This window comes from Phoca vitulina, unplaced genomic scaffold (genome assembly GCF_004348235.1).
Source record: "Phoca vitulina isolate PV1807 unplaced genomic scaffold, GSC_HSeal_1.0 scaffold1, whole genome shotgun sequence".
Lineage (NCBI taxonomy): Eukaryota > Metazoa > Chordata > Mammalia > Carnivora > Phocidae > Phoca > Phoca vitulina.
This window is the reverse complement of record NW_022589704.1, coordinates 15,531,380-15,553,809: the sequence shown is the minus strand read 5'-3', so window position 1 is coordinate 15,553,809 and position 22,430 is coordinate 15,531,380. Positions and strand designations below refer to the sequence as shown.

Sequence of the window (22,430 nt, the reverse complement as noted above, 5' to 3'; positions counted from 1 at the left end):
CCGTTCACCAGATATGCCCAGTACCTCGTGGAGGACACAGCTGGGCTCACCTGGGATCCCCACTTCATATGGGAATTGAAGGCAGATCCTGTTGGGAAGAGGAGAGACTGAATTATTTCACTTAAAATTTTTTAAGGAGGCAATACGTTTACATGATAATAAAGTTCCAAAGGCACACAAGGGTATCCTGTGAAAAGTCTCCTTACCAACTGTGTCCTCCGCCAGTCAAGTGAACCTCTTGGTGTATCCAAGTAAGAATGTATCTATATATTCTCCCATCTTTTTAAAAATGGAAATGGTAGCATACTATATACCCTGTTCTGCACTGTGCTTTTAAAAATCCGATGTCAGAGGGGCTCCTGGGTGGTGCAGTTGGTTGAGCGTCTGACTCTTGGCGTCAGCTCAGGTTGTGATCTCGGGGTCGTGAGATCAAGCCCCACATCAGGCTCTGTGCTCAGTGTGGAATTTGCTTGAGATTCTCTCTCCCTCTGCCCCTCCCACTCGTTCTCTCTCTCTCTCTCTCTCTTAAATAAATAAGTCTTTAAAAATAATATCCCGGGGCGCCTGGGTGGCTCAGATGGTTAAGCGTCTGCCTTCGGCTCAGGTCATGATCCCAGGGTCCTGGGATCGAGCCCCGCATCGGGCTCCCTGCTCCTTGGGAGCCTGCTTCTCCCTCTGCCTCTCTCTCTCTCTCTCTCTGTCTCTAATGAATAAATAAATAAAATCTTTAAAAAAAATAAAAAATAAAAAATAAAAATAAAAATAAAAATAATATCCCATGTCCCAAATGAAATCTCCTTATCCATTTCACAGTGACAGAGTATATTCCATTATGTGAATATACCATGGTTAGATCTAACTGGTCCCTATAGGTGGAACTTTTTTCTAGAACATTTTTTTAGTCTCCAGCTAACACAAACACTACCACAACAGACCACTTGTAAATATGCACCTCATTTCAGACATGGGCAGGTATATCTCTATGGTCAAGTCCCAGGGCGAGATTGTGGGTCAGAGGTTAAATTAAAAACTTTCTCCCCACGAGGGTCGTGCCATTTTGCATTCATATGATTGAGTGGACAAGAGTCCCCTTTTCTTTCTACCACTTCATCAACAGAATGTTTTCAGACTTCTGGGTTTTGTGAAATCCCGTAGGTGAGGGGTGCGTTCCCAGCACACTGTGTGGGAGGGTGGGCAGAGAGAGGGACACACTGGGAACCTGTAGGGGTCCAGAGCTCTGCTTGACACACAGCAGCAGACGCCCAACGATGTCATTTAGTAAAAGCAAAAAAAAAAAAAAAAAGTCCGCCAGCTTTTCATTTTCTTTAAGATTTTTATTTACTCATTTGAAAGATTGAGACAGAGCGACAGAGAGCACAAGCCAGGAGGAGAGGGAGAAGCAGGCTCCTCGCCAAGCAGGGAGCCCGAAGCGGGGATCAATCCCAGGACCCTGGGATCATGACCTGAGCCGAAGGCAGACACCCAACCGCCTGAGCCACCCAGGTGCCCTGGCTTTTAATTTTTTTGCTTGGAGTGTAATTTTTAATAACAGTAAAATTGACTTCATTTGGGGTGTATGGTTCTACAGATTTTAACACCTATATAGACTGCAGTAAGCATGCCCAGAACATGGAACAAATTCACCCCGAAAATACCCTCCCCCACCCCTCGACCCTGGCAACCACTGACCTGTTCTCTGTCACTACAGTTCCATCTTTTAGAGACTGTCATATAAATAGAGCCAGACAGTGTGTAACCCTTGGAGAGCGGCTATTCCCGTTCAGCATGATTTCCTGGAGATTTCCTCCACGCTCTTGTACGCTTCAGTAGTTTGTTGCTTTTTTATGGCTGGGAAATATTCCTTCCTATGAATGCAGCACACCTTGTTTACCCGTTCACCCACTGAATGACTTTGGGGTTGTTTCCAGTTTGGGGGGGATCATAAGTAGAACTGCTGTCCACATTCATGTACGGACTTTTAGGTGAACGTAACTTCTCATTTCTCCTCAGCCTAGTTTAATTTCCACTTATGAGTAAGTTTCCGTATATTTGTGTATGTCTAAGAGGCATTCCTATTTCTTTTTCTTTTTTTTCTTTTTTTTTTTAAGATTTTATTATTTATTTGACAGAGAGAGACACAGCAAGAGAGGGAACACAAGCAGGTGGAGTGGGAGAGGGAGAAGCAGGCTTCCCGCTGAGCAGAGAGCCCGATGCGGGGCTCAATCCCAGGACCCTGGGATCATGACCTGAGCTGAAGGCAGACGCTTAACAACTGAGCCACCCAGGCGCCCCCCTATTTCTTTTTCTATAAACTTCTCATTCCCCTTTACTCCTGTCTCTTTTTGGTTGTTGGTCATTATTCTCTTAGACAAGTTGGTTTGGGGGGCCGTCCGTACGTCTGGGTGACAGTGTCCAGCGTCGAGTTAAGAAACGTGGGGCTAAAGTGTGAGAGAGACATGGGAAGACCCAAACTTGAGAGCCCCACTGAGAGGACAGACAGGAAGCCATGGCGCCGCACAAACTCTCTGAGAGAGAAAACACACACGGCCAGAAGACAGGGTCCGTGGAAATGCCTGTGTTTAGGATGTGGAAAGAGGAGGAAGCTCGAAAGGAGGAAACCAAGAAAGAGACTTCTTAGAGAAGAGTCAGGACGGTGCAGGGTGACGTCAGTAAAAGCTGAATACCGGAGGCCTGCTAAGTAAACAGAGGGTACCATGTTCAGAAGAAGAAAGAACATCTCTTTCCAAGAATTCTCAGCCAAAATGAATTCTAGAAAAAGTGGAAGGCAACACGCCAAAATATAGACAGGGTTGACTCTAGGTGGTAAAAATAAGGATCTATTTTTATTTCTTATACTTTTCCCTGGTTTTCAGATTTTCTGTAATGCCTATGTAGTGCTTTTTTGGTGCTTTTCAGATTTTCCAATGCACTGGGGGAAATATTTTAATTTTTCAGTGGTAAACTTTCAAAATAAACCATGTGAAACTTTGTAGCAAAACCTCAGCAAGCCCCTCATTCTCTGACTTGATGTACTCCTCTATTAATTACAGTGAGACTTCACCTGATGAATTTTGCAGTGAGAACACTAAGGGAAGAAGAAAATGGATGACATTAAGGAGTTAAAGATATATATCTTTATTTTATTTTTTTAGAGAGGGAGGAAGGGGCAGAGGGAGAGAGAGAATCTCAAGCAAGGCTCCAAGTCCAGCACAAGGCTTGATCTCATGACCCGGAGATCGTGACCTGAGCCGAAATCAAAAGTCAGATGCTTAACTGACTGAGCCACCCAGGTGTCCCAGGATATTAAAGATACTTTAAATAGGCATTTAAGGAAGGAATGGAGGGATGGGGGGGTGTGGAAGAGAAAGGGAGGAACAGAAGAAAGAAGACCCCAATCTAAAATGTCTTAAAGAAGGGATTAGTGAAGATAAGCATGGTACATCCACTCACTGAAATGGTCTGCGTGCAGTTTGAAATTCCGTCTCTGAAGACGGAGCCAAGACAGGTGGAGCTCTGGCACCAGCCCATCCAGAATGTCTTCTCAAACCACCCCAGATAAATGTACCTTAGAAGGGACAGCAGCAGCTGGGGTGTGCACGGGGTGCCCCCAGCAGCTCACTCCCACCCCTCACCAGCCTGCAGCCCCGACCTGCCAAGAAAGGATGACGTCACCCCTGCAAGATGATGACAACACTTGCTACCTAATGTTAAATCAAAATGATAGAAGATGGGGGAAAATGGGATTAGAGCTGCCCACTGAGAAAACATGGAATATTTAATCCACAGGACAGAGAGGAAAACTAGAAAATTACACAACGTGAATAGCATGGCTGTTTTTCCTACTCTCAAATTTCTTTGCAGCTTTACACCTTCTAAAGCAATGCCAAATAGAGCGATGCCAAAATTGTCCTTTCAATGTCAAAGCGGCCGTACTTGACTCATAGTTCTGCCCCTTCCCCGGGGAGGCACTCACCGGCTTACATCCTTCTTTTCTCTCCTTCCCGCAGGACGTGCTGGGCGGCATCCTGGTCACTGCGGTCCTCCTCGTCCTCACCTACCCGGCCTGGACCCTTCTCGACCGCCTGGACTCGGCCAGCCCCCTCTTCCCCGTGTGCGTCATCGTGGTGCCCTTCCTCCTGTGTTACCACTACCCCGTGTCCGACTGCCGCAGCCCAACCAGGGCCGACACAACCACCATTCTGGCCGCAGGGGCGGGGGTGACCCTCGGGTTCTGGGTCAATCACTTCTTCCAGCTCGCGTCCGCGCCCACCGAGTCTCTCCCTGTCGTCCGGGACATCCCGCCGCTCACCACCGACATGTTGGTCTTGGGGCTGACCAAATTTACCGTGGGCATCGTGTTGATCCTTCTAGTGCGCCAGCTGGTGCAAAACCTCTCCCTGCAAGTGCTATACTCGTGGTTCAAGGTGGTCACCAGGAACAAGGAGGCCAGGCGGAGGCTAGAGATCGAAGTGCCTTACAAGTTCGTCACCTACACGTCCGTGGGCCTCTGTGCAACGACCTTTGTGCCGATGCTGCACAGGTTTTTGGGGTTGCTCTGAACCTCAAAGGAGTTGGAAGGCAGCCCCCTGGATAAGGGAGCCCAAACAGGAATGGGGTGGGGTGGGCAAGTTTTGACAATACATTTTTCTTAAAAAAAAAAAAAAATCCTTAAGCCACGTGTCTGTGTTGCTGATAGCAGAGGTCAGTGTTGCCGCTGCGTGGAAGGAAATACTGTCTCATAGGGACATCAGTCCGTAAGCGTCGGGCTGCGGGGGAAGCCAGGCTAAACCCAGAGTCCGTTCTTGAGGGGTCCCCCACCCTGTTATGCGGCCTTTGGACCTCGTCGTGGGCTGGCAGGAACTGCGGCCTGGCTTGGGAGATCCGGAGGAGATAGGCATGATCTGAGAGGCTGGAGGTCAGGCGTCTCTCTTCTGTTACGACCTCGCCCATCACGGGGCCTCACATCCAGACTTGGAACTTGGGTCCGGAGAAAGGGTGGCTTCGTGTAGAACTGCCTTCCTTGGACAGGGTGACATTTTTGTTATGATCACACTAGACTGTGCCCACTTGGGTGGCAAGAGCACCGTGGACCCCACCGTGGGGCGGTAAGGGATGAGGGCGACCCTGGGAGATCATGGACAGGAGCCTGTTTCCCTCCTCAGTCCCACTCTCTGGGGGGTCCACTCGTCTGTGCATTTTGCAGAACTCCAGGTCACATTTCCACACTCTTCTGATCTCTGAAACCCACTAGTTGTCCCACCTCTCTTCGTCGGGGCTTCCCGGTGTGTCCTGCTCTCTCCTGCTTCGCCGTGACTTGGGACCAGCCCTCGGCCCAGATTTAGGGCCGTACAAACTGGGGAGGTGCTGTCATGTGCCTGCAAGAGCGGCCCAGCAGAACAGATGAACTGAGTCCTCCCTGGGGCCTGACGGGGAGGGAACAGACCTCCGGGGCCTTGCTCCTCCATTTCTGTTACTTTCTGTAAACCGATTTTCTCACCCACCAAATAGAATCAGGGACTCCCTTTCCATCCCCCCTCCCCCCCCACCTTATCTCTTGGCAATTTTAAGGGTAATTAATGCAAGAACAGGGTCAGCCTCTCTTGGGAAGACAAGCTGACCAAACACAACACAGCCTTTAAGCCCGCGCGTGTCCTCGTGAGGCATAGGAAGGCCACGACAGGGGGACACGTCCTCTGAGGGCACATCTTCAGTTCTTAAGGATAAGGAACACGCATCAACAATCTTCTGAAAAGTTAGCATAAATGCGTAGTTAAGAAACATCTTTTGCTGTGCGGTGCCCGAACCACCGAACCCAATGACTTGAATCCCAACACGTCATTTCCACGCACACACTTCAGGGTTAGGCTCTTCCCTCTGCCTCCAGTGTGAAAACTGAAAACCCCGTTTGTCCTGATTTCAAATATGTCCCCTGATCTTTCTGTCGGGATGACCTTTGCTCTTCGGCTTAGTGCTCCAGTCTGTTGGGAACGATGTTGAGGAAACCATTCTGCCTTTCCTTCAAATTCTTCTGACATTGTTCATAGTTAGAAGGCAGGAATCAGAAGGACCTGCCACTTATTTGACTGTTCTTACAGCAAACTCTGACCGGTATCTGTGGCAGCAGGATGGAGGCAGGGGGGAGCCCCAACTTACCGGCACCCCTGCCCTGGGCCAGCCCCACCAGTGTGGCGGATGAGGCATGTCCCCGCAGCCCTGGATAATAGTTACGCAAAATGATTTTAGTTGATTTTTCTGAAGCTAATTAGCAAAGGATCGGGTTTTTCCATTTGTATCTTTTGAGAGGAGGGGCCATAACTGTCATGGCAGTGGGTGTTGGCAGTTCATTCAAGTGTGTGTGTGTGTGTGTGTGTGTGTGTGTGTGTGTGTGATTTTTAATGCTGTCCTTTTAAGTCCCAACAACAGGACAGCAATCAGCTGTATGAATGTTTTTAAGGCTGTATTTACACGATTGGGTGGAGGACGATTAGCCATATCACCTTAAAGAATGACCCAAGGGCTTGTCACAGTTGGTCACTTTTTTTTGAAGTGTCTCGTTTTGCAACTGGAAAATAAAAAGTGAATATTGGTGAAGACCATTTTAGTTTTTGAGCTCTACTGCTCTGCAGAAACGGATTGGAAAAGTCACTACCAGCTTCCTACTCTCGCTCACCACCCCTCCTCAGGCACTTCTCACACCCTCCCAGGCCCGCTGTCTCACACACCCCACCCCTGTCCCTTCAAAGAGCTGGCCTCCTGGCTCCTTGGAGACATTTGGATTTTCTCTCTGGGGAGAGACTGCCCCCTGCTGGTGTAGCCTCAGCTGTGGTCCAGAGCCCCTCTCCATCAGGAGACTTGAAGATCAAGAATTTAAAAGTCAAGCTCACCATGATGTATCCAAGATGAGCTTAGGACCTGAGGTCTGCATTTGGAAGCCGTGACCCCAAAGCCCTCAGGACGACTGGAGCCTCGGGAGCCCAGCAGAACATGCCCTCTTCCTCATGTGCCTCCCCAGCCCCCTCCCACTCTGGGCCAGGAGCACCCTTCCAACCAGCTGTCACTGCAGGCTGGTTTTGCTCAGACCCGCACCACTACAGAACATGCAGAAGCAAACACAGAAGGGACCCTGAACTAAAAGCCCTTAAATGGCGGTGGCCGAAATCACTCTACAACAGGCCTGGAGGTTGCACTGTTAACATGGGATTTTTCTCCCCCCAAGTAGGCAACTCATGCTTCCCGGGTGTAATCAAAGCATGTGGTGTTTCAGGGCCATATGCTCTGGGTTTCTATTTTGGAAGTTTTCAGCTGTCTTGCTTATGTACCGTATGTAAATTTATTCTTTTTAAAATAAAATCATTTTGTGTTTGATTATGACTCCTTATTAAATGTTTCAAAGGCCAGTGTTGTGCTCCTTTGGATAACCACCCCCTCCCGAGACCTTTCAGGGTTCATTGGACCTGAGTTGAAAAGAGGTGGCAAAAAGAAAGGACAGGCTATCGAATTCTCTGTTGCTGTCCCTAATTCAGTTGCGTACGGGTGTTGGTGACTGTCGCGGCCGCCATAGATGTGCTGAACAGGAAGTGAGTGGTACGTGCGCCTCCTCTAACTCCTTGATACTAAAAAGAATCGTCTTACCGTAGTCGGAGACAAATGTGACTGTGTCGGAGAGTAAATGTTACTGGTGTTGCTGGTTAAGGTAACTAAAAGGTTTTCGTGAATGAGTCCACTGCTGAGCCAAATGAACATGACCCTATTTCATATTCACATGGTTACAATGCTATGCTCTGTATTTAAGCATTCCAAATTTGCTATTTGAAATGGTACAGAGAGCTGACACTCATTGGCAAGGTCACGGCTAGGACCCTATTTGTATTTTTAATACCTGCTCTGCTGGGTACCATGGACATGTGATGTTGGATGGGATCTAATCTGCCCTGTGGAGTTCTCCCGGGAGAGAGGAGACTCTGGCTCAGGGAAATGGAGAAGAGGAGAGGAAGGGGAGATTAATTCCGGCTTGAGGCCCACAGCAACTCAAGGAAGGCTCCGGGGAGAAGCAGTCCATGAGCCAGGCTTACAGAACAGATGGGGTTTGCACAGGGATGTGATGGGAAATAGGTAGGAGATGATCCTCCAAGGTGAGGCACAGCTTGCCAGAGATACTTCCCCCAAACACCTGCAGCTCTTAGGAGAATCCAAACCAAACCCAGGTTGGCGACTGTGTGTAGGAAAACAGTGCTGGGACAAAGGATGAGCAAGGGGCTTTGACCCTGCAGAACCCAATCACAAGAACAGGAAGGAAGGGTGAGAAAGCCCCTTAGTCCATTTTGTTACGTCCACGTGGGACCATTCCAGAGGAGGTGACACCCAGAGGGGATTTCCTAGTCTCCTCCATCATCTATCATTCCCTATTCAAATATTAAACAGTCCGCAGTGGGCACCTTCCCCTTCCACCATTTGGGACCTGGCCCCTCATGCACAGCTTCATTCCCGGGGCCACTTGTTCAGTGTTCAGCAGAGGTGACAGCTGCTAGGACCTCTGTCTGTGTCCTTGGTGCCCATTTCGCCTCTTCTCTTGGTTCAGTTCCCTGAACTTCTCCAGTGGAACTTGATTTAAAAGTATTTGACCTTGATCCTGGCTCTTTGAGAGACCTGTACTTGTGCTCGCTCCCCCTCCCTCTACTATTGCAGAATGAAGCCCCTGTTCTCTAATAAGAGGCTAACCAGAACCAAGTGGCGTAGATGTATCTAGTTTTAGAGGATAGATGTTTTCCTAAAAGCTGCCTGTTTTGATTTTTCTTTTTAACTTGAATTTTAAGTGCACCCAGGGGTTTGCTGTTTATAAATAGCATTTTTAATCATATGGCAATTCTTCATTTCTGTAAACATAAGGCTCTTCAATGGATTACTTGGGGTACGCCATGTGTCCATTGTTTTCTTAAAGCGGGGCACACCTGTGGTACAGACCTGACTATTTACAGGATGCATGTGAAGGAGAATAAGAGTCGAATGTGGACCATGAATAGAATGTTAAATTCTTAAAACTGTAGCCACATGAGACAAGGGAGCTCTATGAAGCCAAAAATCCTTTTTCCTTTTCCACGCCTGTCTATATGGCATGCAAAAACAAACAAGAAAAGCAAGGATGCAGCTAGGAGTTCCGGCTGTGACGCTCCTTTCATGCCCACACTCAACACATCTGCTGGCCTTGCTCTTCCCTGCTATGACAGCGGGGTCCCCTTGCTGGGATCACGAGCCAGATTCTTCCCCAGTGGAGGTGTTCAAAGACTGTCTGTGCCTCTTGACAAAGCTAGCCTCGAATGGCTGAGGCCAGGACAGGGGGCCAGCGGCGGCTGCCTTCGGGCCCTGGGCCTGCATCTGCGATCCGAAGGGGCTGAGACCTCCTGGGATTCGGGTCTGCAGTGTCTCTCGGTCACTTGGCTGGAAAGCTACTTTTGTGGTGGGGGAAAAAACCATAGCTTAATGTCAATTTTTCATGAAGTCAATTCTGCTGTTATTACATAGGTATTGGTACTGTTTTTTCACTTTATTCCTTTATCTCCTAGGTTTTGTCTCTAGAAGGTGAAAATCTGTATCTTCTATCAACGTGTTCATCTGTCCTCTAGCACTTTGGACAAATGGACTACAGTTACAATAATATCCTCCCTATTAATTTTATCATCTCTGCCCTATCTATCAGTTTCTGATTCATTGTTTTTTTCCCCTTCCACAATATTGGTTGTATTTCCCAGCTTCTTGGCTTGCCTGGTCATTTTTGATTGGATGCCAAATACTGTGAATTTTACATTGTTGGGTGGTGGATATTTAGTAATACTATATTCTTAAGCTTTGTTCTGGGATGCAGTTCATTCCTTGCAAATAGTTTCTTTGGGTCTTGTTTTTAAGCTTTATGAGGCAGAACTAGAGCGGTGTTTAGTCTGGAGTTGGTTTTCTCCACTACTGAGGCAAAATCTTTCCGGGGCTTCTCCCCATTGCCTTAAGATTTGAGGTTTTCTAGCTCTGGCTGGCCTCAGTGAGCTCCAGGCATGGTTCCTGCAGTTCCTTCCGTTCTCTGTGGGTGGTTAGAGGCGGTCTCCTCTGTCACAGACGGTGCCCTCACGTGCCCAGGCTGACCGGTACTCACCTGGAGACTCGGGGGTCTTTGCAGACAGGGGTTATGTCCAGTGACTTCCCGAAGGCATCTCTCCTACGCGGACCCTCTGTTCCCTACCGTGCAATGTGTTCACAGGGTACCTGTCCATCAGGCTGATCTTGTTTCATCTGCCTTGGGGGCCCGCCCAAACTCTCCCTGTTTAGATGTTCTGCCTACCACAGCTGAGAAATGCCTACTCCCATCCATCTCTGGTTGGTCTTCTACTCTGTATGTATCCAGCATCCATGTGGGTGTTTATCATGTTTGCACCCTTTACAACTGCTTTCCAGCCCTAAGCGGGTTTGTTTTTTTTAGACATATTTTCATGCCTCATGACAAAAAGTTGCGACTTGTGGAATGCAGGAAATTTCCTTTGATAACAGGTTTGGTATCAAACAAGTGCCTTTCCTCAACATCTTCACTTTTCTGTCTTAAGGACAGATTTGCTCTTATGGCTGGTAAGTCCTATAATTTGAAAGCTGTAGCAGTTATCTCTTGCAAGTGCCTCCTACCACAGGGGCCGGGGGGGGGGGGGGTCAAAATGTTTTCTAATGTAGAATCACATCCTGTTTCTTAAATAGAGACGATCGAGGCCAAACCTTATGGATGAGTGTAAAACTTGGAGAACTTGAGCATATTCTTACCACGCTGCATCAGTCACACGGGGGGTGAGGGGAGAGTTCATACCGGGCTTTGGCATTAATTCCATTGAACCCATTGCTGGAGATACTTGCTCGACCCACGGTGGAGCTACAATGTCTCCAGTCATCCCTTCTGTTTACTAGTGGTGGAAACTAAAATCACTCTGGGTCTGCTTTGCCCTTCTCGTGGCCCCACTTATTTGTCAAGGATTGACTGTCTGGTTCCTCCACCTTTATCCAAGGAGGCCGATTTCCTAGAGCTGACTTTGCTCGGGGGCCTTAGGGAGCTGCTCGCAGCTTGTCCCAGAGGTGCAGGGCTGCATCGAATTTCATTATGTATACCAGCCTCTTTTTTTTTTTTTTTTTTTAAGTAATGTTATTCAAGCTCCTTTTAATAAGCCACAACCTGGAAAATAGCAGATGTGTCCAATGCTTCTGTTGTGTAGAGGGCATATTTCACTGAAGGCACTTGTGTCCCTTTAAGGCCACCTGTCTGCCAATTTTGGATAAAATGGACCAAAGAGCCGACTCAGGACCCAAGCATTGGGGTTTGTGATATTTACAGAAAACATCAAGCACGAATAGAAGCTAAGACTGAGACACAAGATTGTAAGCAGTGCTCTTTTACCAACTGATAAGCTCCTTAACTGCTGAGGGCAAGAGGGGCAGCTGGGCTACCTGGTTCCTAGTTTAAACTCCTGTTTAAAAGCTAATAGTAAATGAGCATCCTCTACACCCAGGACTCTAACCTGCTGGGATAAGACACTGCTCGAGTGCAGAAGTCCCATCTAAGAACTATCCAGGTAGCCCCATGCCTCTCAGAAGGTGTCTGTCAAACACCAAATGTGGAGGTTTACACACCTAGTGGGCCTGGGTTTTCATGTTCTCCATGCTAGTGCTATTTTAGGGGGAGGCATATGGAAGTGCATTGGTCACTGTAATTGCAGAGTTGGAAACAACAGAATGTCAACAGAGGAAAAGCTGAACAAATCATGGACAGCCATACAATACTGCATTCATTTAAAAGGAGGAGCTAGGTCTATAGGTACTGACCTAGAAAAATAGGACATGTTAAGTGAAATATCATGAGATGTACTATGTAAAATAGAAATCAAAACGTGTTGCAAATCAGTGAGTAGAGTATGACCCAAAAAGTGTGAGCCTGTATGTGTGTGTGTGTGGCTGATAGTCTAAGAAAAATGCCAGAGCACATGCTAAATTATTAACAGGGGTTAGTCACTTTAGTAGGAGACTGGGGGAAGAAGGGGAGATTAGCTTGGGAAGGTTTTACTTTGTACAATTTCCTAAAGTAGGTAAGATTTTTAACTTTTTATGTTTTTCAGTATTTTTTACATAAGAAAACTCAAATTTCAACATTTTGGAAAAGTAGGTAAATGACACAAAACACTGAGTAATCTATGGAATCCTTGTCACTCATTGTCACAAACCCACTTATTACCCATGGGACTTTTGGGCACATGATTAATCTGAGGGCTGAATGTTCTTATCTCATAAATCAGCAAGAATTCCTATTTCTAGCTCCTATGATTGTTAAAAAAAATTTAAATGTTGAAACAAGATCACATGTGGAAATACTTTGTAAACCGGAGAGCAATGCAGGAGTATCAGGCTTCAGTAGAAGTTATCTGTAAGCTAGAACAAGAAATCAATTATATCTAATTTCCCTTTTAATACTAGGGCTCCCAGTTTCTCCTACGAACCTATGTGTCTTCTCCAACAAAGGTTCTGGCAGCGCCCACGGACTGCCCTGGCTCCCGTTCAAATGCCTCAGTCGGGACAAGGGTAACCTGATCTGCCTGTGGAGCCTCAAGTCCTAAACTGGAGGTTCATTTCTTCTCATGTACCCGATGTTGTTTTTCTTCCTACGCTTTCCTGTTTCAGAGGGCAGAAACTTCCCCATGATGGATGGAGTTGATCTTTCCCCTTTCATGCTGGGATCTACAATCAGGTATCAGTGGGTTTTTTATTACAAGCAGTTTCTGACCAACCAAAAAACACCCAGGTGGCTGGCTGCTAACAGAGGAAATGGCTCCACTCCAACAATGGCGATCATGTGGCCCACGAACCAGGACTTGAACCACAGCGAACCTGAAACTGGGGAGAGTATCTGCTTAGTAGAGGTGGACCAGTAAGCCACTTGGAGCGGACATACCAATTCTAAATTTCATGCTTTTACCCTATGCATAGATCTGTTGTGTAAAATTATTAGGGAATAGATTGTTTCCATCATCCCCAAGAGCTTCCTCTTTACCCTTTGCAGTCCCTTCCCTTCCATGAGCTCTAGCCAACCAAACTGTGTCTGACTTTTCTAGAATTTCATATATGTGGAATCACAGGTAGTCTCGGGTCCGGTTTCTTTTGCTGCGCATGCTTTGGGATTCATTCATATTCTTCAGTAATTCATTCGTCCCCGCCTTTTTTTTCAGGGGTGGAGGGGGGAGAAGGAGAATCTTAAGCAGGCTCCATGCCCAGCACGGAACCCAACACGGGGCTCGATCTCACCACCCTAAGATCATGACCTGAGCCAAAATCAAGAGTCAGCCGTTTAACTGACAGCCACCCAGGCGCCCGGTAGTTCATTCCTTTTTATTGCTGAGAAATACTCGTCATACAGATGTACTAGAATTTATCCACTCAGCTGCTGCTGAACATTTTTGGGTGGTAGCTACTATAAATAATACTGTTTCTTCTGTTCCCGCCAGCAGAGCACAGAGGTCCCACAGTTCTGGTCTCACCAATACTTGGTATGACCAGTCTCTCAAATTGTAGCCATTTCAATTTGTATTGTGGTTTCTATTTGCATGTCCCTGATGACTAATGACTTGAGCGTCTTTTCAAATGCTTATTTCGTGTATCTTCTTTGGGGAAGTATCTTTAAGTATGCTGAATACAAACCTTTTGATATCTTTTTGTGAGCATATCTCACTTCATTTAAATGCTATTAGGATCTGCCTACAACAGAATTGGGAAGGAACAGGACAGTCTGAATGTTGACAGATCTTGCTAGGTTGGACCTTGCTGCCCTGATTCAAGGCAGTAACAGGGTGGGGTTTCTTCATAGCAGGCTCAGCAAAGCTCCATAAACATAATTCTCACTTTGTTAGCTATTTCTACTGGCACTTAAAGTTTTACATTTTGTGTTTCATGTCATCTTAACAGTAACTGAGAACTTATCTCAAACATTAGACCTAGCTTTTTTCACTCTCGGTATCTATTGGAGGAGTCTAGATCAAAGCAGAAAAGTAAATTAGGAGGCAAGACAAGGCAGATTGACAGAAACTTAGCTTCAGAGGAGATCCAATACTTCCCTATAAAATAAGACAGAACCTAGTTGCTCAATTAAATATTTAAAACTATGATTTTATAATATTGATTACATAAAATGTATGGCCTAGGGCAAAAATAATTTTTTCACCGTTTCCCAATGTTCACGCTGCACTGCTATCAACATGTTTAACTTGGCTGGCAGAACACGGCTGTGTTGCATGTAGTCTTAGGATATCATGGAGTGCAAACACCTCCGCACCTTCAAATATTTCAAATACTTGTGACAGATTTTTCTTCCACTTTAAAATGACTTCAGGGGCGCCTAGGTGGCTCAGTCGGTTAAGCGGCTGCCTTCGGCTCAGGTCATGATCCCGGGGTCCTGGGATCAAGTCCCACATCCGGCTCCTTGCTCAGCAGGGAGCCTGCTTCTCCCTCTCCCTCTGCCTGCTGATCCCTCTGCTTGTGCTCTGTCAAATAAATAAAATCTTCTTTAAAAAAAAATGACTTCAAAGGCTGTAACTGCTAGACCGTCATTGCTTCCTAATGGTCTCCTAAAAATACCGTTTCCCAATGCTGAATGCATGTCAAATGTGAGCACTAACTAACTGGAAATCTTCCATCCTCTCGTACTCGTGTGCCCGGCCTCTGAATCCACTCTCCTGTTTCATCAGTAGGCTCCGATCCTGCGCTCCTCTGGGCTTTTCCTAACCATGCAGCTTCACGGACACCATGTTCCACAAGCTGGCCTAATGCAGGGAGCAGGCAGCATTGACCCACGGAGCCAGCCATCGCTTTCTACTTTATTAAACATTAAAGCGCAAATGGGCGGTCCCTGTGGAGATGGCTACAGGACTCCAGGGAAGGAGAAGGGGGCACTCAGGGAGAGAGTCACACAGCAGAGACCCATCTTCACAAAAAGGGCTCGATATTGATTTCCAGGGAGGAGCAGGGCATAGTCAGCTCAAATTTGGTGATGACATCAGGATGAAGGACCCCAAGCTTCCCGATGCTCTGACCCCTGGCAAAGATCTCTGCACATCTCCCAGGGAAGAAAGCAGGGCCTGAAAAAGAGGAGAGAAATCAATGTTTCTCCTGGCAAAAGTGTCAACAGACATTTAACACCTAAGGCTCACTAGGATGCTGGAAAAATAATGTCTTTAAACCATTGGCTAGGAAATGAGAGTGCTGTCCTCATACTTTCTAATCTTAAAACGAAATATTTGATATTACAGCAAGGAACTCTTACAAGGAAAAGGTTAAGCGCAAATATGAAAATCAGGGCCCTGCATGGGTTTTTGTTTTTGTGGGTTTTTTTCCGTTTGTTTGTTTTAATCCCAGGGCTTCAGGGAGGCAGGATCAAGAAAAGGAGGCTTGGAGGAGCACAGCTGGAGAAGTCCTCGGTGAGCTCCACAGGGAGGAAGGACAAAGGGGAGAAATGAAATGTAAAACTGATGACGTTGCAAGAGAAGAACCTGTTTGAAACAGGTTTTTCCATAGTCCTACCTGCTGGATAAAAAGTCCACCCTTGAATTCATTTACTATTCAAAACTCACTTTTCTACCTTATTACACAGAGAAACAGAAGCTGCATGGTCACCGGCAGGCTCAGGCCTTGCTACCAGAACGCAACCCGCATTCCCTTTGGAGAAAGAACTTTCTCAGCAGTTTTAGAGCATCTTCTGTAAAAGGCCAGCACAAACCAGCCTGGGATGACCCCTGAGTTACTTCAAGACAGGCAGAAAGTGCTCTCTTCACTTGGGTATCAATACACAGAGCTAGGGCTCACCAAACCAGGAACTGTTGTGGAGGATCAAACAGCTAAAAACAAGCAACCAGGCCCACTCCATATTCACTATGACGAGAGCCACAAGAGTTCATCATCAGTGCTCATTCCCCCACTCAAGTTTAAAAAAAACAAACAAAAAAGCTGACTCATTTCACTTGCCACCAACTTGAAAAGGGATCAGGCCCACAGCTCCTGCCTGATTCAACCAAAATGGTTACTGGCATGAACTATAAATACCCAGCAGGGCTGGGCCACAAGCCTGCAGCCTACCATTTCAGAGTGCATTATTTATGAAAGAATAAACTGCTGAGTCTACTAATGGCTCCAAGGTCAGCATGATGAAGAAATACAGCACTGGGGGAGGGGCAGCGTGCTAACAAGTCAGTACCAGCTACAGCACAAAGACACAGGACGATTCCACGTACTTCCCAGTCAGTCTGGGAGGATGTGTGTTTATATTCCTGAAAAACATTTTTAATTGTCATTCTTAACCCCCAAAGCACCCTGGGCTGGAATAGAAGGTGGCCTGTTCCTCACATCCCCCCAAACTAAACTGTCTTATTAAAGCAAGACTTTCACTGAACTGCATTTGAAGTATTTGGCTATGCATATTAATCCACACTTGGGGACAGGGGCAGAGAAGAGACTCAAAAAACACAGAAACCAAACTGGATTGATAATGTAGAGCCTTAGTGAGATATGAATAGCACTAAATCTAATAAAGATGGTGTATTTTAACACTATCAAAACAAAAACCCAATTTACAAAACTATCCCCCTCCCCCCACTGCCCAAATCTTCAAATGACAAAAAGTGAAGCTTGTATAAAGTGCTGATGCTAAGCAGTGTAACCAAGAATCGGGGAACCTTCATTCCACTATGCGTCACCCCTTTTTACAGAATTAGAGCTGGACACCCTATGCTAACTGGGGAAAAAAAAAAAAGAACCACCAGCCTATTTTTAAAGGCCATCCAGAAAGGAAGCTTAAGACCTTCACTGGTAACTTTGCCATGTTTAAGAATCCTCACTGTGTATCAAAATCCTTCCTTTTTTATCTACAAATTCCAATTTGATTGGATTCATTTTAACTGAAGGATAAAACCAGACTATTTTAGAATCTAAGCCAGATGTGCTAGTTCTAACAATGTTAGCAAAATAAAGCTCAGGAGATAAGAACTTAGGATTTTTACTTCGTAAAACAACTTTTTGAATCAGCACTTTTTAGCAAAATTCAGTTACATTCTTCTTCAATGAGCAAGCACGATAATGCCATCCTGTCCTTTTCCCCAGAAGTGTGGACCATATTTGGCTTTAGCTCATTAACCAGTCAGGTACTCAAACAAAAACGTTCCTATCACTAAATACAATTTTCCCTCTTTCCAAAGAAAAGCAAAGAAAACAAATTCATATTATATGTTATTTAAAACGTAAGTATGAGAGTATTCTAACGAACGTAAGTATCAAAAGCTCTCAGCCCAGCACACAGATCCGTACGAGGCGCTACCACACCCTACATCACCCTGGCCACAGGACCTTCGCTGCCGAGGAGGAGCTGCTTCCAAAGGGAGCGGGCACCAGAGGGGTCCTCTGGCCTCTCATCCACAGTGCTAACCCTCTCCTCCCGACCCACATGTAACAATGACGTTCACGAACGGATTTCCGTATAAACCTTGCTGAAAACCGCACACATTAGCCTATGACAGCCATGATCAATTTCTTGCCACTTTTCATTTCTCACAAGGTCAGATTATGATTGGAAGCACTTAGGATTTGCTTCCTCTTCTGTTCAGTTAGAGCAAGGCTACAAGTTTGTTCTTCACATACACAAGTTGAGAGGCACACAAAAGGGACTTCAATGGGTACAGAGAGAACCTAAAGAATGGAACTCTTGACTGATGGGTATGGACTAGAAATCCTGAAAGAAAATATAAAGACTGTGGTTGTAAGCAAACTTTGCAGCAGAAAGGAACCACTCCAAAGAAGGCAGCCAAGAGAGCATTGCTTCACCACCGAAACAATGGGCATGCACCCAGCTAAGGCAGCAATTCCGCCCGAGTTCAAAGATAAGGGCATCTCCCATCAGCAGCAGGGTGGTTGAGCTCAGTAACTCAGGCGGATGAATGGATCCTAACACTCTAGCTGGGACTGGATGCAACTTAAACCAGAGGAAGTCATAGCCAAACAGAGCCGCAATCCGGGTCTGGGCTTGTGAAAAACCAGCCCCAGATGGCAGTCAGAGGCCACTCTAACCTCCTCAACAAAAACCAAACAGGTGCCTCTGGAGAAAGAGCAGCCTGCTGGGCCTAGAGACAAAGTTGCCAATTCAAAGAAAATCCTATTGCCCTATTAATAATGGGAATTCTAAAATTCAAATTCTAAAAAATACAGCCGCCTACTCTTCAGGTGTCTAAGCCCAGAGTTCCTGGTTTGCTGTAAACATTCCAATTTTCAACCTGTGCCCCAAATGCTCCCTGGCACAAAGCCCCTCAGCCCCCTTTTTCACCTGGTTCCTGACACGGATTAAGCGCCCCGCTTTGCTGGTATCCATCACAGTGAAACGGCCTCCAACATAAAACAGGCCCGGGGGGAAAATAGTGCTCTCTTGCTGAAATCCATGTGGAAGCCCAGACAAAAGAAACATCAGTTAAGCACAAGCAAGAATTTAATTTCCAAAACTTAGTGGGGTGTAAGTAAGTCCCTTAATTAAAGCTTTTGTAGCATCTCCTCCAGGTCTGTAATTGTCTCTGCGCTCAAGCGGCAGGACCACTTTGAGGACCTTGGGGGTAATTCTCGGCCAGTAACGCAGCACAGCACCCAGTCTTTAGCACATTTTCTGGCTAATTGACCTTCAAAGAGTTTGTGAGCTCCCGCTCTTGCTCGTTGCCAAACACCTTTCACAGTTTCTTTTTGCCCCTGTCTTTCTTTTAGAGTCATATTATAGGCCCAAAATTTGGATAAGCTTTCCACATCGACTCATTCCTATAATTTTACGAAGCATCGGAAGTAGAGGTTTAAGGCGGTAACTGAGCAGACCCCTAATCCGAACGCAGGACAGTGTTATCAAGCATGAGGCCCTTAATGCCTTAATCTTCAACCCCCTGCCACTGGCTATATTCAACTAATTCATCTGGTGCTGATGTTTACCATCTCTAATAACCATCTACTCATAATTTTATTTTTCCCTCTCTTCACATCACTAAGACATGCTGTGGGGTTCAAATCTACATACTGTTTGTTAACTGCCTGCAATCTGGTAATTCATCACCCCAATTTTCTCCAATAAAAAGGTAAGAACAAAATAAAAAGGGGCAAGGAACTCTGAGAAAGGCCTGAGTGTATATCTCATGTGTCATAGCAAATAACAGAACCCATCACTGTCAGCTTAAACACAAATAACCCATATACACTCTCCTAAATTCAGGGACAAAATACAAACTGCATAATCATATAGATACAGTAGACCACTGGGCCAACTGAGTGTGCTTTAAATCTGTTCTAAATGGCCGATTATGTAGTATGGGTAACGGAACAGGAATAATCATTTAACAGTCTGATCCTAGGGCTGGCACTACCAAACCCTACCCCTTCCTCTCCTAAGTCCCTAGTTCCAAATACCATTAGATATATATAAAATAATCCATTCCATGGTGCAACAGTCCATCCTAGGAAAAACACAAAGGACAAAAAAGTCCCCAGCATTCCATTCTGAAGCGAAGCGGGCAGAGTGGGGCGCAGGGCAGAGTGGAAGGGCTGAAACCCTGTTTCTCTATGCAGGACTCCTCTCCTGCTTTCCCACCAGCTCTCCGATCATGGAGTAACCATGATGGTCTAACTCTGGCTGCCAGCACCTCAACCTCCCTTTCCTTTTCTGAGTCGTGTCAGTTTAAAGGAAGAAGAAGGACAAAATAAAGGGCCTCTTTTCAAAAATTGGGCACACACTTAAACCGAACATGGGAGCATGGTAGTTGTTCTCCAAGTTTTCAAGGCAGGAGTTTTTGAGCGTACCAGCAGTTACACAAAGTGAGGAGAACCGAAGGGGCAGGGGGGAGGCATGATGTAGGCAACACATTTAGAAAAAAGGAAGAAAAAGGTATAAGAATAGAAGGGAAAACAATCAGTATAACTCTGAGATAGACACCCACACATTTTCTTCCGATCTCAGTCCACTACAGGCTGGGAGAAAATATCTCTACAAAGATCACTTAATTTGTAAGAAGAGACTGAATAATTTCCAACTGGTAATATAAAACACCCATTTTCCCCCAGATGTATACAATTCTTCACCTTACATCTGAAGTGAAATATTTATGGTACCTAAAGTCTTTAAAGAGAGGGGACCTAATCCCTTGAGTTTAATGGCTATCTTTCATCCCTTTCGGGAGATCAAAAGAAAGAAAAAGCCCTTACACAACTTTACAGTGCTAATCCCAACACACCTGCAGACATCATTAACTCTTAAAGCGAAGGCAACCGGACATGAGGAGACCGGGTGCCTACTTAACCCCACAGCACGGGACCGGGGAGGACGCCAGTGCTCACGGCAACATCCTATCGAGACATGGCAGACAAAACCCCTACTGCAAATAAGGACTGGATCCTGGAGACTTTATCCTTAAAAAGTAATCAGCAGAGCCCAGACTTTTAATAAAAAGGAGAAATGTCTTCAATAAAGAACCTTTTAAAAATAAATCACCACAATCAACTTTATGGTAAGTTTTTAGAATCAGAACCCCAAAGTTTCCCAGTTTTACTTTGTATAGACGAATGTGTAATTTATTTCCATGGATATCACTTAACATTTCTTAAGATCTACTTCAAAGTCTAATCTTATGTGCCTCTCATACACACTCATATTTAAAACCTGAAGGTCAGCAATGTTAGAAGAATTTAAGTGCAAACCATCCAATTCCAATTTTATTTTATTTTATTTTAAAGATTTTATTTATTTATTTGACAGAGAGAGACATAGCGAGAGAGGGAACACAAGCAGGGGGAGTGGGAGAGGGAGAAGCAGGCTTCCCGCCGAGCAGGGAGCCCCATGCAGGGCTCCATCCCAGGACCCTGGGCTCATGACCTGAGCCGAAGGCAGACGCTTAACGACTGAGCCACCCAGGCGCCCCTAATTCCAATTTTAAATCAGTCTCAACATTTACTTGTATAAGACCAAAGTATTTTTAACTCTAGTTTAAAAAGTGCCCTCACTGTCTCTACTGGCTTTGAAAATTCCTATTCTATAATAATGCCATTGTCTTGATTTGTCTGACACGTAAATCATTTCCCCCAAATTGTCACATTTCTTAAACATTCATAGGACGGTTTTAGAATAACAACTTCAGAAATAAAAGGTACGGATCACCTGCCTTCCTGGGCCAATAGTTTTCACCTATAAAATCCTTTAAGGAGACAATTTCTCAAACCAAATATGAACAACTTTATTACTTTCTCCACAATTATAATGAAATAATAATAATAATAAAGAGACTATTGTAGGGCTAATTGGGGAAAGAATAGGAATATGGAGTAAATAAGATTGTATCTATAATTTCACAATTAGTTAACTTACTATTCAAATTCAGATCTCTGGCCAATGTGGAGTAAAAAGAACTTCCAATGTGTAATTATGATGGGTGGGCTTTAGTTGCAGAATCTGATTACTGCTGACAAGTAGGGAATGCAGGAGAAAAAGGAAAGAACACGGAGACTGTTTTTATTTTTTTTATTTTTATTATGTGATGTTACATCATTAATTTTTGATGTAGTGTTCCTGTTAAAGCCAGAGTCCTCTGCCTTCTATTCCTCTCCTTCCATCCCCCGGAAAGGCAGTGCCTCAGTCCCAGCACAGCCCTGTCCGAGCCCCTGAGGACAGGCAAGTTACAGATGGGAAAAAGTGAAGCACAAGGAGATTAGGGGACTTGCCCAAGGCAAGCAATAGTATAGGCCACAGAGCGCGCTGACGGTGCCGGCGGCCGCTGACACGGGCACCCCTTTGTGTGTGGCCCAGAGGCGCAGATGGCCTACAGGATAATGTTTTTAAACTTTTGGTCAAGCTGTCCATTTCATGTTTGCAAACTTCTTCTGGTTTAAAATAAAATAAATAAACGAAACTTGAGAGGAAAAAAAAAAAACCACCAAACCTGACAACCTCTAACCTTAGGACATACCCAGGTATGCTCTGTAAAATTGTGAATACAACATAATACTGACGAAACGGTACAAAACCTAGAGCCTTCCAGGGAAAACAGAACTATGTTTTTTCGATCTCACACAACACAGGCACACTTAAAAAAATAAATTCCAGAGGAAAGTCAGAAAGAACTCAAATACATGGAAGCTAAAGAGCATCCTACTAAAGAACGAATGGGTCAACCAGGAAATTAAAGAAGAATTTAAAAAATTCATGGAAACCAATGAAAATGAAAGCACAACTATTCAAAATCTTTGGGATACAGCAAAGGCAGTCCTAAGAGGAAAGTATATAGCAATACAAGTCTTTCTCAAGAAACAAGAAGGGTCTCAAATACACAACCTAACCCTACGCCTAAAGGAGCTGGAGAAAGAACAGCAAATAA

General features: G+C 45.4%; 2 protein-coding genes across 8 annotated transcripts in view; one reads left to right on the top strand and one right to left on the bottom strand.

Annotated features, from left to right (window-relative positions):
• Nucleotides 1-8,346, top strand: part of SGPP2 (sphingosine-1-phosphate phosphatase 2) — a 183,717-nt gene extending 175,371 nt beyond the window's left edge. For 3 of the 5 annotated variants that reach the window (XM_032401290.1, XM_032401284.1, XM_032401294.1), the window contains one exon: nucleotides 4,008-8,345. In XM_032401290.1, the coding sequence (XP_032257181.1) occupies nucleotides 4,008-4,559 (552 nt within the window). In that variant the 3' untranslated portion in view covers nucleotides 4,560-8,345. Of the gene's footprint in view, nucleotides 1-4,007 lie in introns of all 5 variants that reach the window. The other 2 variants (XM_032401278.1, XM_032401276.1) reach the window with 1 other exon arrangement.
• A 6,201-nt stretch (nucleotides 8,347-14,547) lies between these two features.
• Nucleotides 14,548-22,430, bottom strand: part of FARSB (phenylalanyl-tRNA synthetase subunit beta) — a 75,733-nt gene continuing 67,850 nt past the window's right edge. For 2 of the 3 annotated variants that reach the window (XM_032401255.1, XM_032401258.1), the window contains one exon: nucleotides 14,850-15,137. In XM_032401255.1, coding sequence (XP_032257146.1) covers nucleotides 14,986-15,137 — 152 coding nt within the window. In that variant the 3' untranslated portion in view covers nucleotides 14,850-14,985. Of the gene's footprint in view, nucleotides 15,138-22,430 lie in introns of all 3 variants that reach the window. The other variant, XM_032401265.1, reaches the window with a different exon arrangement.